Raw genomic sequence first — 17,109 nt, 5'->3', positions numbered from 1 at the left:
CTGGCCACACGGGAGTTGCTAGTCCCACTCCCAGCTGCCGCAGCCAGAGCTTTGCTTGCCACGCAGACCCATGGTGGTAGCTGGTGCACGGGCCAAGGGCTGCAGCAGGAATAAGCCACCACTGCTCAGCTTTACCTTCCCAGCACCATCAAAGTCAGTCTTCCCCACCCACAAAGACATCTGACAGACTCAAAACTCATGTTAAGGATGCGATGAATTGAGGTCAGAAATCGTTCCAGCTTTGACATGACCCAGGGTGCAGGGCACACGGCAACAAGCCTATCAACTGCACATTGCATTTAAGCTGAAGTTTCAGCTCTGGCCAGTTAAGTTGATGCTTTTATCCAAACTAGGACTCATGTGCATGTAGATCCTGGCTCAGAAGGCAAGAGAGATTCCAAGGGTTTACCACATCCACTGTGCTCTTTTTTTACTTAAAAAATAAAACAAACCACACCAAAGCAACCACTAAGCAGGCTTACAAATTTTGCCCTTTCTATGAGCACTCAGAAAGCTCCCAAGGCAGCTAGTCTGACCCTTATTAAAATCCCCACGATACAAAATAATACAGACGCAGTAATGGTTTTGCTAGAATTAGACTGAGCTCACCGTTCCTACTGCAAGTTATTTATCTAACACCACAAACCATTCTGAGTACAGCTTGTGTGAGAGGTGTCACCACAAAACACCCAGGGCACGCCTATGCAAATATCTGCACAACTTCTCTTATTGACAGTCTTCCATTAACAACATACTGTGCAAAAGATAATGATCATTTGTTCCATAGGACACCATTCGTTGTGCTTTTCCCTCCCACACATCCCTGGTTTTTAGAGCACTGCCTGCTTTTGGGAACTCTGCAAAGCTGATGTAGGTGGAAACATGTTGATGAGGGCAGAGCAGCAGTGAGAATGGTGATGGACTCCGCATGAGCCTGCTCGAACTGCTCTGCAGTTCAGGTGTTTGTCCTTGTGACTTGTAAAGTGACAACTGATGGTCACAGCACGTTACACCAGAGCCTCAGGACCTGCAGCCAGTGCCACCAGCCTGCGTGACCAAGCAGGACGGAAAGCTGCCAGCGAGACCCCGCATATGATCGAGCTATTCTATAAGTATTAGTGCTTTGATCCACCAAGTTCCAGGACAGCATGAACTACAAGTACCCTGGTGTCATGTAAATGAAGATAGTCTGGTCAGCTTTTGTTCGTGGGAACATCCCATAAGCTCCCAGTTAGCACAGCTAGCCCCATCAGTAGCCCCCCGGCAGCAAACCACCTTCCCTGCTCCACCCTCCAGCTCCACAGAGGCCGGGACAAGAGGCTTTGCTACCCCCAGCATGTCCATAAGGACAGGATCTGTGGAGGGGACACAAAGCTCACATCTCAAAAATCTGATGCCGGTAAAGATGCTGCAGCAATTGTCAGGCAAGGAACCGTTACAAATTACAAACTGGGTAACCGCAGTTAACCTAAGAAAATTCTTTGTTAGAATGAAAGATACAAGTTATTCCCATTTTCTCCCCATATTTTTTTTTTTTTTAACATTGGAGGGAAAATGAATGCCGTTCTGAATGTTTCATGTCATACCAAGTGCTAAACCAAATTCAGTCCCAGGCTGAAAACACCGCCTCAGTGTGAAATCCCAGGCGGCTGGACCCGACGGGCAATGGGCTACCTCAGCCGCTCCCGGCATTGCCCAGCGCCTGCTGGGAGCCCCGCGGCAGAGCCACGTGCCAGCACAGCCCTTCTGCCTTTGCAGCGGGGCAACTGCATGAAACAACTTGCTGCCTCTACTGGGAACATTTCACATCTCCATGGAGATTGATTACCCCCAATCACCCAAACAGAATTTCTGGAAGTTTCTCAGTTCCTCATATTACTGCACAACTGTGACAAATTAAATCAGAAACACTTCAGCCCAACAACCACAGCAGTCCTCAGAAGTTACTCAGATAATTACTCAAAAAGTTACTCCAAAGCCTCAGTCCCAGCACCACAGCTCAGTGAGGCACCTGCTATAAAGCTCGTGCCAGCAGGCCAGCGCTACTGTCCCCCAGCAGACAACAGGAGGATTTGAACCTTAATCTCCTTTTACCTTCCTTTGGAGAGGCTAACACATACATCAAATAGCACAGGTCGTTTTGCTGCTGTAATACAAAACCCAAACATGCTACAGTTTCACCACAAGCAGCAGTTTGCTGCATTAGACTTTTCTTCTCAGCCGCATCCCTCTTCTCCATTGGATTTAGGGATTAAGAAACAACATGACTTACAGTTTACTGTGACTTTTACTTTTTTCACATCTGGAACTGAGACATCATTTTCTGCACTGCATTCATATTCCCCAGCCTGGTCTCTTGTAATTCCATAGATGTCCAGGTACTGTCCACTCTCAAAGGGCTTTGCTGAAATGAAATAATCAGAGAAAAAAATTACTGGATGCTGAGCACAAACCACCTGAAGCTCCACCAACATCCAACTAGCAGCTGGAGGGTTTTGCAGATAATTCACATCCAAAGGGGGGCATGCTTACTTGCTCAGAAAACCCAGCTCCAATGGGGCTGCAAACCCCCTCAAGCTCCTGAGACCAACTAAGGGTCCTCTCCTGCCCCACAGTTGAACTCAGCAGCCTCCAGATCCATGAGAGCACCTTCTCAAAAGGTACCCTCTCATGAGAGGGCTTCACAAAATATAAGGCACAGCTGAGTCAAGACCTGCCTTAAGAGTCTTAGCACCCATCATTAGGGCTTATGGTTCACACCTGGGCAGAGAGCCGCCCCCAGCAATCAGCAGCAAAGCCAGCAGCCCAGCTGAAGGGGCACCTGGAGCAGCTAAGTCACCCTACTGCTGGGGGCCTCAGCATCAGCTTCCCATCACAGGTGTCCTCACTTCTCAGGGACCGTTTGACCTTGTAGCTGTATGTTAACCAGCTGGACATGAAGGGTGGTAAACCTCATCACCTGGGGGCCCCTGTGCCCCGAGGCTGCCAAAGCTAGATGTGTCCTGGAGGGAACCAGTGGCTGATCGCCTCTAATGGGTGGCCATGGGTGCCAAATGGGTGGCTCATCCCACGTCCTACCCCTGGGAAAAAGCCCTTTCAGGTTTGCTCACCACATCACTCATTGCTTAAGTGTTGTGCCCTGATAAACATTTCATCATATTAATTAAAAATTAAATAATAGCTCTCCTTTCCTACAGGACCCAAACCCAAGAAGTAACATGCTCACTCAGTGTTTGCCTTGTTGCACAGGAGTAAGGACAGCCAGTGTGAGCGCTTAGGAAACAGGCAGAGGTCTGTCCGGTGTAAAATGGTACAAAGACTGAACTGGCATATTTCTGTATGTGACTCCTTAGTGCATTGCAACTGAAGGTATTAATTATTTTAGAGAGCAAGAACAATTATATGGTTCAAAAGCTAATTTATCTCCACTTGACATGGAGTCAGAGCACACAGGGAAATTTTTGTAGTTTTCTAAATCCCAGCACTTTTGCCTACTGTGGTTCCCACCCTGCAGTGAGCAGTTTGGTATTCTTCAGATGAAAACTGTTACCTGCTTCAAAGTTCATCTTTCTATATCTTTTGAGCAGTGCACTCTTGGTGGGGAGCAAATTAATTGTTTTACATTCCTCACAAGGCATTCGCCACATAAGAAACCAAAAAATGTTAAATATAACTTTTATCTTAAAACAAAACATCATAGCAGACACGACTACAGATGCTGGAAATTTTAAGCCTAAAGGTTAATAAGACTTGCTGAAAGTGTCGTCCCAGACAGACAAGATTTTAATTGACTATTAATAACTTTGCAACTTACAGAGCAATGAGGAAAATCTGAACTGGGTAGTGAGAACTAAGCAGAAGTATTATGTTCATGTCCATCACTGCAGTGAATTTCATTTGCTTATCTGTTCATGGATTAATGTTTTAAAGTGTGCAGGGTTCAAAACATCAATTATAACAGTGCATCGCTTAGCAAGATAGCACTCATTAATAAGCACAATACACCATGCCTGTCACGGGAAAGAGCCCCAAGTAAGCACTGGTTATGTAAAGTAGAAAGATAAGACTGAAATTGGAAAAACATTGTGAACTGAAGTGAACATTCATAAAATGCAATGAAATAATTTATGGCATATGAGAAATTGCATGAGAATGAATTTTTTTCTCTTCCATGTTGTTTGTAGGAATAAATTACAAAAAACGCCCACAACCCTTCCACAGACAATCCGGCCATTACTGTTCATATCGTGGCCCCCGTCCTGCTCCGCTTTGGCCAAGTTGAATCAATTTCTAGGAAGATGTTATTGCTGTTGCTTTGAACAGCAGCACAGGATGCAAAGCCCTTGCCTGCCCCGGGGTGTCTGCCTGGCAAAGGAGAGACCTTCCAGCAAGCCTTCTGCTTTGTTTCTAACACCAAGAAAACTATATAAAATGCAGATTTTTCCTGTGTGTGAGGTTAAAAATTACTATTAAATGATGAGATTGTAACGCTCTCCAGTGTCAGTACTTCCCTGGGTATGTGGTATGCACCGAACTATTCTACACTGAATCCCGGGAATAATTTACGATATATCCTATTCCAGTTCCCAACATCAATCTGGAAAAAAAAAGAAAAAAAATGTATCTCGAACTGCCTAGAATTTCATAAAAATATTTATTTATGTTTTGATGTTAAGCAAAAAGCATCTTCTGCTTTAAACTTGTGGTTTAATGTAAACATAACCCATCAGGCAATACCCTGGTTCTTTGCCTCCCAGGTTTTGTGCCTGGCTACAGCATAAGCAACCCCAGCTCTCAGGGCTGACAAGCTGTCACCCGGCTGGCCGAAAACCAGCACCAGGAACAGTATCTGCAGGGAAAGCCAACGGGGGTCTGGGTGCTGGCACCAGCCAGCTTCGGGGCACTGCCGCAGACTGGGAGGGCAGCACAGCGCCGCACTGCAGCTCCAATGCATCAGCACTGCTGTCTGGAAACCTGGTGGGAGTTCCTACAATAATTCCTGTTAGAATCTTTTGCAAAAATGCCCATCAGCACTTTTCATAACCCTTGTATTTACAGGGGTCTAATGCGGAGCTATTAACCTAATTTATGCTTCAAAATACGCACGCATTTTTACAGTGCTGTAAACCCCATATATTTTATGCAACTCACGTACATGTCTGAAAATATTAAAATTAAGTCATGTCCCCAGAAATTTTGCATCCAGCTCACAGAAGAAAGCTTTTAGTAAATATGAGAGATAAATACTTTTCTTAGGGAATACACAGATACCATGTTTCATCTTTCCTATTCATCCGCACAGTACTTCATCTTCTTCAGCTTCGTTTTAGTTCTAGAGATTTCCCATGGCTGTGTGAGAGAACTTAAATCACGTTATGCGAAAGATATATGCGTAAGTATATGTAAGCGTATTTATGTTACATTGGGTGCACATCCGGCTCAAGGAAGGATATTCATAAGCAGCAGGGAGAACAAACTGTGGGTGAAGACACTGGTGAATGAGCCGAACTCCAGGAGACAGCTCAGTTTTCTCCCTGTTTCTCCTGCGATGTCTTGCCGCCTGGGGAGCCGTGCCTTGCTCTACCCTCCCGAGGACCATGTGCATCCTATGGCCCTGTCAAGCCACCAGAAACGTGTCTGGCTGCCTTTGCTGGCTACAGCCAAAAGGCTTATCAGACCTGGTACCTGAGAACAAGAAATCTGGAAGGTTCATTAGCACCAGTCCATCAGCCTGAGGTCATGTTAGTGGGAAAAAACTGTTGAATTAAAAGAAACATAAACATGAGTACCTCGTGTCCAAGGCCATTCCTGATGGGTTTTTCAGAAAATCTGTTAATTAGACTTACTGGTACACATAATGATATGTAAGTAATCTGCTCTGGATATCTTAGGTTACAAGACCAGGTTCTCCAGCCAGGAAGAAAAATGCCTGGGAAAGTGCGCTTGAACACCTGTTTGCTGCTACTGCCATGTGATATGATGCTTGGTAAATCATCACGCTTGTTATTCCTCAGGAGAGTACACAATTAAAACTGTGTTTTCTTACCACGCATATGGTACCTGGCATCAGGTGTAGCACACGTACACACTGCCATATGGACCAGTTCTTGAAGGCTTGGACGGATGAGTTTTGCAAGGGTAGCATTTTCCTCCCCTGGTGTTAAACATAAGTCAGTAAGAAGAAAAATCTGGTGCAAGTCCAGGGTAGCTCCAAAAAACTCTGCGGATTTCATCTGAGCCAAGGTTTTTGTTTTTTTCCTTATTCACTAGGATAATAAATACAGTATAGCCCCAGTTTATGAAATGTAAAACCTGTTCAGTGCCCAGGACTGGCTTTTATGACCCAATCTTTGAGATACCTCATCCTCCAGCAGAGCTTGAAGCCCCTGGTAGGGCTGGGAGTGTGGAGAGCCCGAGGCTGAGCTGATGCCAATCCTGGTCCATCACAGGCTCAGGACGTTTCGATGGTGCACACGAGAGACTGTGCAGAGCTGAGTGAACCGTCTCCCAGAAGAGGGGAGGCACAGAGATTCCAGCTCATCCTTATGTACACTGCCTTGATGATGAGAACTGGACTCAATGTGAGAGAATAGAAGGCGTCTCCAATGATGATACCATGATGATGCCATCTGGTTATCACCAGGTGCTTTAAGTAATCTGTGAGGTCCTTCTTGATCTCTGAGGCTGGGTTGGGGATACAGGATCAAGGGCACAAGGAGGCACCTTTCTTTCATGAAGATGAGTTGCTGTGGCATGCTGAGAGCAATCTGAAGTCTGAACAGTTGGATTCACCCAGAAAAATGATCTGAAGCCATTTCTACTGCTCATTATGGATTCTGGGTTTAAAGTTACACCCGATGCTGTAATTGAATAGTCCTCTCCAAGGAACTGCAGGCAATCTGAACAGCTCACTGTGTGCTAGGAGAATGGCCCTGTCACACTGGGGACCATTTAAACATCGATTGCTGAAGGCCATTTAGCTTCAGAGAAGCCACGCTCCACATTTGAAAAGAAAAACCAGATTAAATGTAAAGAAAAAAAATATATCCCAAACCGACTGATAAATTGAGGTCTGGAGGAGATCTCCCAGCTGACGACATGAAACAAGAAAAGCAAGTAGAGCAATTTTGTGAGAAAGGCATGCTGATGAGAGGAAAGAGATGTGAATATAGATTGACAAAGTTGAAAGTTTCAGAGATGGAGACAACAGGGTTACATCTATATGTGAGATATATAGGCCCGGAGACAAGCATTTGGAGAGCTGCCAATGTGCATGCTCATGGTGTGGGCAATGTAAATCTCAGCCAGTTATCAAGAGATGTTGTGTGTAGAGGGTAGAGGTTGGTGTTACAAGAGAAGTCATCACAGTTAGTTTTTCTCATTCTCTAAAGCTACATCAGTTCCTGTCCCTGCTCCGAACCACTGCCATGCTGCACTACGTGTCTGAGGTCCATGGGGTGATGCTGGTCTGGAGCAAGTCTGAATTTTCTATTTGCAGACTTCATGCCACAGAACACATGGTCAGTTCATGCTCCAGAATATGGACTGACTTTTCTAGATTTAGAAAATTTAAATATCTAGATTTAGATTAGATGTTAGGAAGAAATCCGTCACTGTGAAGATGGTGACACACTGGCCCAGGCTGCCCGGAGCAGCTGTGGGTGCCCCATCCCTGGCAGGGCTCAAGGCCAGGCTGGACGGGGCTGGGAGCAGCCTGGGCTGGGGGGAGGGGTCCCTGCCCGTGGTGGGGATGGGACTGGGTGGTCTTGGAGGTCCCTGCCAACCCAAATCATCTTGTGATTCTATGACTATTCTGCCTTGGCAGCTGCGTACTCGTATAAAGGAGAGCCAGCTCCATTTTAATACCTGAAGAGAGATACGGTCAACCAGGTGCAACTTTGGGAGAAAAAAACCCCACTGGAGATACCAGTTTGTCTGCATGTTATATCTTCTGGATATTTAGCTTCATGTATACCAGACTCCACTCTGATTTTTGCAGGTGTGCTCAGAACCCTGTGTGCCGGCAGAAGGCTGAGGTATGTAGGTGCAGCCTCCTGCAAATGTCGGGTTTTCTCACTGGAAGACCACAGCCCGCGGCAGGAGGCCATCTCTGCACGGGGACATGCAAAGGGCCCTTCAGCAGGACGGGGTCTGCAGGGCCCCCTCTTACACACAGGCCACTGGGTCTTCTGCACCAAACAGCCAAACATGAAAGGTCTGAAAACAGCCTAAAACCCCTTTCTCTGCAAAACCAAAATTAAAACCATGGGGGGAAGAAAATCTTTTTAATAAGAAAGCGACACGATTAAATCCCACTTGATCTGATTTATAACTCGTAGAACTTAATGTGGAGATTTGGCTCTTGGGAAGGGGTAATTATTCCCAGCGAAGCCCCGTGCCTGTGGCGGCTGTCAGGAGAGACCTGGCCCGTTGGCCAGGCTGCGGGAGCCCCGGGTGGGGAGCAGGAGGGATGTGGGGCAGGAGCAGCTGGGATGGGGCCAGGCAGGCACCCTGCGGGACAGGGCCGTGCTCACAGCTCTGCTGATGCCCGATGGCTTTATAACCTTCCCTCCTCCTGCTGCTGTATTAAAATGATGCACCGCAAATGATAGGCTATTATTTATCGACTGATTATCTGTTTGGCTCAAATACATTTGTTGATCCCTCCCGCTTTATAGGACTCTTCTGCCTGCAGTTTGTGGAAACTGGAGTCACTACGAGTTAAATGAATCATTAATGTCTATTGTTTACATATTTCTTCATAGCCCTCAAAAACAACACCATTTTTTTGTGAAATGTGGGTTTTAGAAAGAATTCTTAGTATGTTTAAAATATGATTTACTCATAAAAATGCCCAGAAGAAATGATTATGGGAAACAAAACAGGAGATGCTGCAGGTATGGTCAGGATGAATGTGGCATCTGCTGCTTACTCACTGTCACCTCCCTGCAGCATCTGCATTCATCAGCACGCCCAGCCTGGGTTTGCTGCCTGCCTGCCTGCTGCCCGCCCGGAGGGGATGTCCCCAGAATAAAAATAAAAAATAGCAGCATCTCACTGCATTTTAGAGATTATCTGTTACTTTTCTCTAAAAAAAATTGTGCAAGCCCCAAAGTTGACACACTTTGTTCAAAAGACCAGTATCTCCCAAAATAGCCCTGAGGGTCACTATAGCAAAGGAAGGGGAAAGAGGGTAAAACGTACAGTTGCTTGGTTTGGTTTTGAACATTAAAGATTTTGTTTCACTGAAATACCTTCTATGATTCATAAATCACTTGAAGGTGCAGTGTTTCTCAAATAAAAATGAACTGATATCTGAGGGAATCAACTAAGCATGTACCAAAAGTCTAATTTTCATTGCATTTTATGAGTTATTAATGAGTTCATCTACTTTCATTGAAAAGCAAGAAAAACTATTTGCTATAAAATTATCCATAATATACTTATTTCTGTGCAATGCTTTTGTACATTTTAGTTTGAATTTTTGTATTTCACAAAGACTGTAATCTTACTCTTGATTCTCAGTTCCTTCACAAAGACGCAATTATTTGACCATCTTAGGTTTGAATATTCTTCTCCTGACAACTGTATTTTAACAAGCACTATTTTTTTCAGACTGTTAAAAGATTTTAAAAAGATATGAGGATTTCTAGGAATACCTTTCATGCTTTTTGAAGGGATGCTCAAACTTCTGGAATGGTCCTGACAAAAATGACATTTTTCGGAGAAGACTTCCTCAGAAAGCCCCTGACCACAGACAGCATAATGTCACCTGACACCAAAGCAATGGACTGTGATACTGAGTGTCACTTAATTGGATCCTAATACTAAATCTAGGTACTTACAAGAATGGTACTTACAAGTATCACTAAAAATAAAATAAAATAAAATAAAAGGCAAAAGCCCTATAACCTGAAACCAAAAGACACTGTCTTTGCATGGGAGAGGTGTGGTTTTGGAACTTTCTTGTGTTTTGTTTGTCCCAAGGCAAAGGAAAGAGCCACAGCAAGCAGATTACGTTGGGCACTGCTGCCTTTAAACTGTTAATGAAGCTCCTCATTTACTGCATATAGAGCTCCACGCCATTCCCCCTTGAATTCTTCGGAAGCTGCCAGGTATTTGTTTGATATTAGGGAACCATTGATGTAATGGCATATGATGCCTTTACCAACTGAAAAACTCCCCTTCAGGATCACAAGCCAGGCCATTAAATTCATATAAAATACTAATCACAGAACTTCAAGTCCCCAAACGGTTGTAAGATGGACCGATCCACCTATGCCATCCCCACATGCCCATCGGTGTGATATTTAGCTGGCCCACGCACATAGCTTTTCTCATGCAGGGGCTGACAAAAGACCCCAAGTCCCCCCCAAGCCACCCCGTGTCCCAGGGGATGTGTGATTTGGGTATTTTCCAGGGAGGCCTTGCTCATCCATGCCCAGGGGCAGCTCCTTGCAGCGCAGCTGCAGCTGAGGCAGTGCTCAGGTAGGAGGCAGCAGTGCAAGTTTTGCATTTGGGCTGTACAACCTCCAGTAGCTTTGCATGCCAAGAGGGGTGCGTGGCAGTAGCTCACCCTAGGCTGAATGAATAACACCAATTTCTGTGCCCGGACTAAGTCCTGAGGTGCCCAGACCCAGCTGGTGTGAGCAGCAGCCCAAAGCATTGGTGCTAACAGGGACGTGTGTCAGGCCACCAGGATGGAAGTTTTCCTGACTCATGGAGGTCCTGGCCAGAGCTGGTGACTGGGAGAAGTGGGCATCCCTGTTCAATCAACAGCACAAAGCAGTGGGCTTCTGTAAAGTACCAGAACAGGGAGCTGTAAACCCAGAGCTGAGAGCTGCGGCGCTTCCTCAGGCGGCACAGAAAGAAGAGTTTAGTCAAGGCAGAAAAAGAAGAGGTGTTCTCTCCAAACCCAGACCAGGAGCAGGACATAAAAGCTTTGTAATGCCCAAGGCTTCTAAGCCCTAAATTAATATTATCTTTGTCAGCCCAACATGCTGGCATGGAAGGCGTGACTTCTGAAAGCGGCTGTGCCAACACGTGCAGCACACAGCAAAGCAGCACCCGCAGGCTCCTCTGGCAGCTCGGGGCGGCCGAGAGCACGTCCCTGCCCCTCCTGCCTCCCGATGCTGCGATGGGTGATGCCAGCCGGTGCCAGCGGTAAGCGGTGTGGCAGAGGAGCTGCCAGCTGTGCACAGGATTCTCCTGCATATCTCCTCTCTCCCACCGAACAAGTGAAACCTCCCTGATCACGGTCAATCTCAGCCCGTCACTGCTGAGTGTCCCTGCCTTGGTCTGTCTCTGAAGGTTTCCTGGCTTGTCTCCAAACTCTTCCAGCTTGGTTGCAAGGAACAGATGTTTCGGCTCAGTCCGGTAATGCTTCACCTGACCGAGGAGTGCAGCGCTAGCGCCATAATGAAGCTACCGCCTGCAAGATGAGTAATGATGGCATGAGGGAGGCATATCACTGTCATTGCTGATCAGGTTAAATCACTGAATTATTTTACATTCCGCTTCTTAGACACCTAAAGGGAACAAGCTTCGCTTTTGGTCTAATGCAGCAATAAATCTATGGCCATTTAGGAAAGGTGGCTGCATGTCACTGCCACTCAGGATGCCGCATCGCCACCCTGTAGCCCATGAGAACATCACCGGCTCCAGACTCAAAGGTTCATCTCCTGCAGTACATCACCTTGACGGAGCGATAGCTCCATAGGGAAAAACCCTTCCTCACCCTTAGGGCTCTTATCCAGCACCTGGGAAGGTGAGATGCCATCACTGGGAGAGGGAGACAATGGAACAGTGGCTCCAGGCATTGCAAACCCAAAGCCATGAACCAGGAAACAATAATCACTGGGCAAAGCAGCCTGAGCAAAAGAGGTCTTGCCGGGTGGCAGTACTGCCAGGCTGCTTGAAGTACCTGCTAATTGGGCTTTGAATTACAAAGTCAGGAAAATGTGGTTCAATAAGAAGATCCTTCACACAACTTGATTAGTGTTGGGAGCAGCTTCACTGCGCAAAGGCAGCGGCTGAGCGGAGGGTGGCTGAGAGCAGCTTGTCACAGATCAAAAATTATATAAAGCACAATTGCAAATATATCAGAGGGCAACAGTGGTGTAAAATAACCCTTGCCATCAATGACATCTGCTCGATTTGTAGAATTTAGTAAGACAAAAGACACAAGGCAGAAACTTCTGTTTCTAGAACTTTCAGCTTTAAAACTGTTTTCAAGCAAGAGACGGAGCATTTTAAAAGATGAGCTCATACTTTGTACACACACAAAGCCCTGGAAATCTGATAATAATTCATGTCAGTTCAGTATTTTCAGCCTGAAAATCCAGGTTCAGAGAACTTGCACTTCAACAAAATACTTCTTATTTCTGTCACGTGTGGATAACATCTGAGAAATGGTGGTTCTTTAGCAGAAGTGCAAGTGGAACAAAATATTTGACATTCGCTTGCTCATGTCAGGCTATGTTTATTTCTTAGGATTTAGCTAGAAGTTTTACAAAAGCCTCTCTGCTCCCCCCTCCCCAGCATCAGCTTCCCGCAGCAGGCTGCTTCGGGAGGGGTCTCACAGGAACCGCACTGCCTGGTCTGGGACTAGCAGTGCCTTTTGTCCTGTAATTGAATTGAATCAGCTCTTAGGCTCATTCCTCCCAGACAGCCCTATCATTTGAGTGCTCTGAAGATGTATTACACTAATATATCGTCAGAACGACATTGCTATGATGATACATTAATGCAATACATCTTCACGGCTTTAGGGCTGTCCAGAAACAATAGGACGGGCATTAGGTTCAGTTCAGTCATATCACACTCATGCACACATGCCCCGGCGGCAAATGAAATGTGTTGGAGAAGAAGAGGAGTCATCACATGAATATGTTCAAATCTAAATGCAGGCTAATTTCTGGATATGTGTAGCTTTCCCCAGTGTTAGTGAAAAATCTGTTATTTTGCATGTGCTAAACAGTTCTTACAAGGTTTTCTGGGGGGTTGTTGGGTTATTTTGGAAACACTTCAGTGTCACCCTTCTCTGGAAACAGGACTGAATGAATGAGGAGTGTCCTGGCGCTAGGGATTTGCCTTTCACTTGACATGGGGAAATCTGTCTTCATTCAGCTAAATTCACAGTTTCTGAAAATCTGCTCTCACAAACGCTTGCACATTCATACAACCGGTTTACCCTCACGTTTTAGGAAAATAACCAGAAATTAGACTGGAAGCGATAGGGATAAAACTGTGAGAAAAGGGAAACAGAGCAGGGAAGAACTGGAAAATACGAAACTAGAAGTCACCAGAGATGATGCTGAGGAGCCAGGCTGAGGTGTTACAAAGGCAGAGGGGGACTGTTCAATATGAGCAAGCCACAGAAGCCGGGATGATATAGTCAGGAAACACCACATGCAGCTACAAAGAAAACAGGAGATTCCTGTCTCAAACTAATTTTATTTTTTTTTTTCCCCTGCAGCCAGTGACTGTGAAACCTGCTAGCAAAATGTACATCACACATCAGTCTCCTTGCTGAGCCAGTGATGCTCAATCTCTACACTGGCAGGTAATGCAGCATAACAGGGGTGGATGTGGAGACTGAAACACTGCTGAGGACCTAATGTGCGCCATGTGGGGTGCCTGGGGTGGCTTTGCTTTGTCGTGGATCGGTCCTGGTGGGCTAACTCCCACTCCTGGCAGGACTATGTGAGGTTCACTCCAGGAGAACATCCACCAGGTTTCCTTCCTTTGAGGGAGTGGAATTCACGCACTTTGGTTGCCTCCCTATCGGCATTTGAGTTCGGACCAGGAGTGCACTTTTGAGGTGCACCTCTTGGTCGCCCTCACTTCTTGCACCATGCTTGGTCCTGCAGAGCGTAAGTGCAGAGCCCAGCCTTGTGCGTGAATCCATTGGGTAACACCACCATGATGCCAACAGGAACCAACTAGCATGAAAATACTTGTTTGAAACATGAAACTTGATTTAACAACACTCGTGGTAAACATTACGATTGCAAAGCCAAGCACACTGGACAAAGCCAAAGGTGAGGCTACTCCTGCAATCTTTTTATGCCCTTCTCTCTATATATACATTTGATATAGACCCATCGTGGTCACTGTTGTCTAAATACAGCTGTGCTTCATTTGAAGCACCTTGCTTCCCCCAGCATCTGCCCAGATATTTAGCTAGTTTGGCAAAACATAACCGACTGCATCTGACCCACTGCACCCCTGCTCTGCCTGCCCTGCTAGCTCTTGCTGCCTCCTGTGAGAGAGAGCAGCTTCTCTGATGCCTCTATCCATGTGCTGTATTGGCAACAGCCAGAACAACCCTCTGGGATGTGGAGAGAAACCCCCCCACTTCTCTCCATTTGCTTAATTCAAATACAAACAAATGCAATTCCCCTACATCTTGAACGTTAGACTATGCTGGGAGTGGCATTTCAAGAAGTGGCATTTTGTTTTAAGGGAGTTAGGTAGAAAAAGTTTTGCTTCTTCCATAAGACTTGTTGAAACTATGTAATTTAGCCTATTTTGTATTTAGAAAAGCCTGGAAAATGTTAGGCTTTCCCTGAAAGCAGGTCCCTAAGCAGCAGAGCGCCCAGGCGGTGTGTGCTTCTGCTGGCCCCAGACCGGCTCAGCGTGGCTGCTCTGCTGGACGCTGCCCGAGCATCCTGGCTGCCGGGCCCTCTGAGCCAGGAAAAGTCACCTTTGCAAAGGTTTGTCAATACTTAAGCGGAAAAGATTTTTGACATACAGCACCCCAATTTTGCAAAGCAGGAGTACTTTATCAAAAGCTTTCTGAATGGCTTTTGTTGGCATGGCTCCTGGCGGCACCGGCAGCACTTGCTTTTCCGGAACGGCACCGTAGCACCTACCCACCCTGCGTGCACAAGTGTTAAAAGCTGGAGTCATGTTTCAGGTAGACCTTAATTCTTTAAAATTCTGCCTTCATTCTTAAACTATTGATGGTGCACTTTGCTCTTAAATGTCAGAACAAAATAAGTAATACCTGCAATTTCTTCAGATGACATTTCAACAATACCAGATTTTCAGATTACAGACGCCAGCCCGGTGTTTCTTATGGTGTTACACTGAATGTGTAGATATTGTGGATTTACATAATGGGTTTGTATAATGAATATTTATATAATGAAATCATTTACATAATGACTGCAAGTTAAACATGCACAATAAAGATTCCAGGCCAATAATTTATGTACTAAGTTAAAAATCACCTCTAAACAAATTTTATTTTTATTCCTATGAAAGGTTCATTTTCTCCCTGTTCAAAAAAATTGAATCCGACCTTACCCAAGTAAAGGCTGCACCGATGCAAATCATGATAATATTTTTGAATTAGTCTATATTGAATCATTTGTATTCAGAGATTTCAGTTTCTTATCTTTTAGTAGCAGCTTTGACAAACAATTTCAGAATATTCTAAATATGATTCGTTAATATAATTTAGTGTTGTAGTTTAGATGCAATGTTTGCATGTAAGCCTCATTAGTGCCACTGGGAATTACGGGAGAAAACTGGTAGAAATTACAAAGTGCAGATGAAGCTTATGTTTAGATAAAGGTAATTTGCTGCAGACAGAATATAAACTGTTGCAGAAATCTGGTGTTTTCAACTCTCTTGCATTTTGTTTGCTAATAAATCCAGGCTTCTTGTTTGCCAGGCGGATATGTAATTGGATTTGAGTGCCATTTATAACTGTCTGTACACCAGAACATACACCTGAGCACAAAAGCGGTAGGTACGGTGTTATTGAAATGGAAAAATTCTTCTTTATTTGGTAGACTAGCAGACAGAACACATTCTGTGAATTGTATGTTTGCTTCCATCACATTTTACAAGACCTCTGAGCAAAAAGTTATTTGGATCCTATGTTCTCCCACTTCGGACAGAGTTCTGTCCATTAATCAACCGGGGGACACCCAAGGCACATCCCAGTGCTCTGCAACAGCTGCATCGGGGCTCACCTCTCAGAGGGAACAGGTGTTGTAATGATGCATCCCTGTAACACAGTATTTGCAATGAGTTTGCCAGGCCTCAGCACTGAGCCTTGTCAGAGCATTGCTGCCTGGATTTATCCTGCCCTGCCCATGGCTTCGTCTTCCTTGGTTCAGCTGGGGCAGCGTTTCCTCCAGCTGAGCAGGCGTCCCCAGCTAACCTGGTTTACCTCTGCCCTTCTGCGGTACAGCCACGATTTTACACAGCCAGCAGCAGGGAGCAGTTACTCGGTGTGTAACCAGGTACTTCTGACTGTTGCACAAAGAAGCAATGCAGAGAAACACGGGCTGGTGTGGGATTGCAGGCTTGAGACATGGGGACAGGGGATGCAATGCAAAGGGGGGCAGGCACGGGCTGGATAAAGATGGTCAGGGGCTGCCACAGGAGACCCCATGGCTGCGAACAGCTCACCCATGGTCAGCTAAAAAATGCACATTTGGAGCTGGACAAAGCAAGGGTTAGGGGTATCAGAGAACAAAGGGATTATATGGGACGTATGTAGAAGGCACGATGTGCCATAAATGAGGATGTAATCTGGAGCTGCCGAGCAACAAAGAAAGAACAGAGGTGTAAAAGCACAATAGCAAACATTTTAAAATGACCCCAAACAGATCCTAAAGGGAGGAAAAAACCCCACCTGGACATAGTATTCCTCCCCCCAAAGCATCCCGGGTGCTGACGACTTGCCGTAACAGTTCCCCTCCCAGGATGAAACCCCCAACCTTCACCAGGAAAAGGATAGAAACTAAGTGTGTCTATAAAAACTTTAACTGCATCAGTGTTCCTTCTTTTTTGGTAAGTCATAGAATCACAGAATGGTTTGGGTTGGAAGGGACCTCTGAAGATGATCTAGAACTAGTCCAACCCCCCTGCCATGGGTAAAGGATATCAAATCTAGGCTAATAATGATTCTTCAGTTAAAACTTTTTTTTTTAATAACTATATATATATATATATATATAAACAAGCATTTTTTTGTTATTGTATCAGTTATACTTCCTCTTTGCCCATAAATGAGACCGAGCAGTTCACAAGCACCAGTGTAAACACATCTGGGGGTGTAGTCAACCAGTCACGCCACCAGGAGATGTT

The 17,109-nt window shown here is 45.4% G+C and overlaps 1 protein-coding gene across 2 annotated transcripts in view; it reads right to left on the bottom strand.

Moving 5' to 3' along the window:
* Nucleotides 1–17,109, bottom strand: part of NEGR1 (neuronal growth regulator 1) — a 295,272-nt gene that overhangs the window by 90,451 nt on the left and 187,712 nt on the right. For both annotated transcript variants that reach the window (XM_056356242.1, XM_056356241.1), the window contains exon 4: nucleotides 2,273–2,404. In XM_056356242.1, coding sequence (XP_056212217.1) covers nucleotides 2,273–2,404 — 132 coding nt within the window. The remainder of the gene's footprint in view (nucleotides 1–2,272; nucleotides 2,405–17,109) is intronic.

The sequence above is a fragment of the Falco biarmicus genome, chromosome 11, assembly GCF_023638135.1.
Source record: "Falco biarmicus isolate bFalBia1 chromosome 11, bFalBia1.pri, whole genome shotgun sequence".
NCBI classification, from domain to species: Eukaryota; Metazoa; Chordata; class Aves; order Falconiformes; family Falconidae; genus Falco; species Falco biarmicus.
The sequence above is the reverse complement of the archived record's forward strand: the minus strand, read 5'-3'. Positions and strand labels throughout refer to the sequence as shown.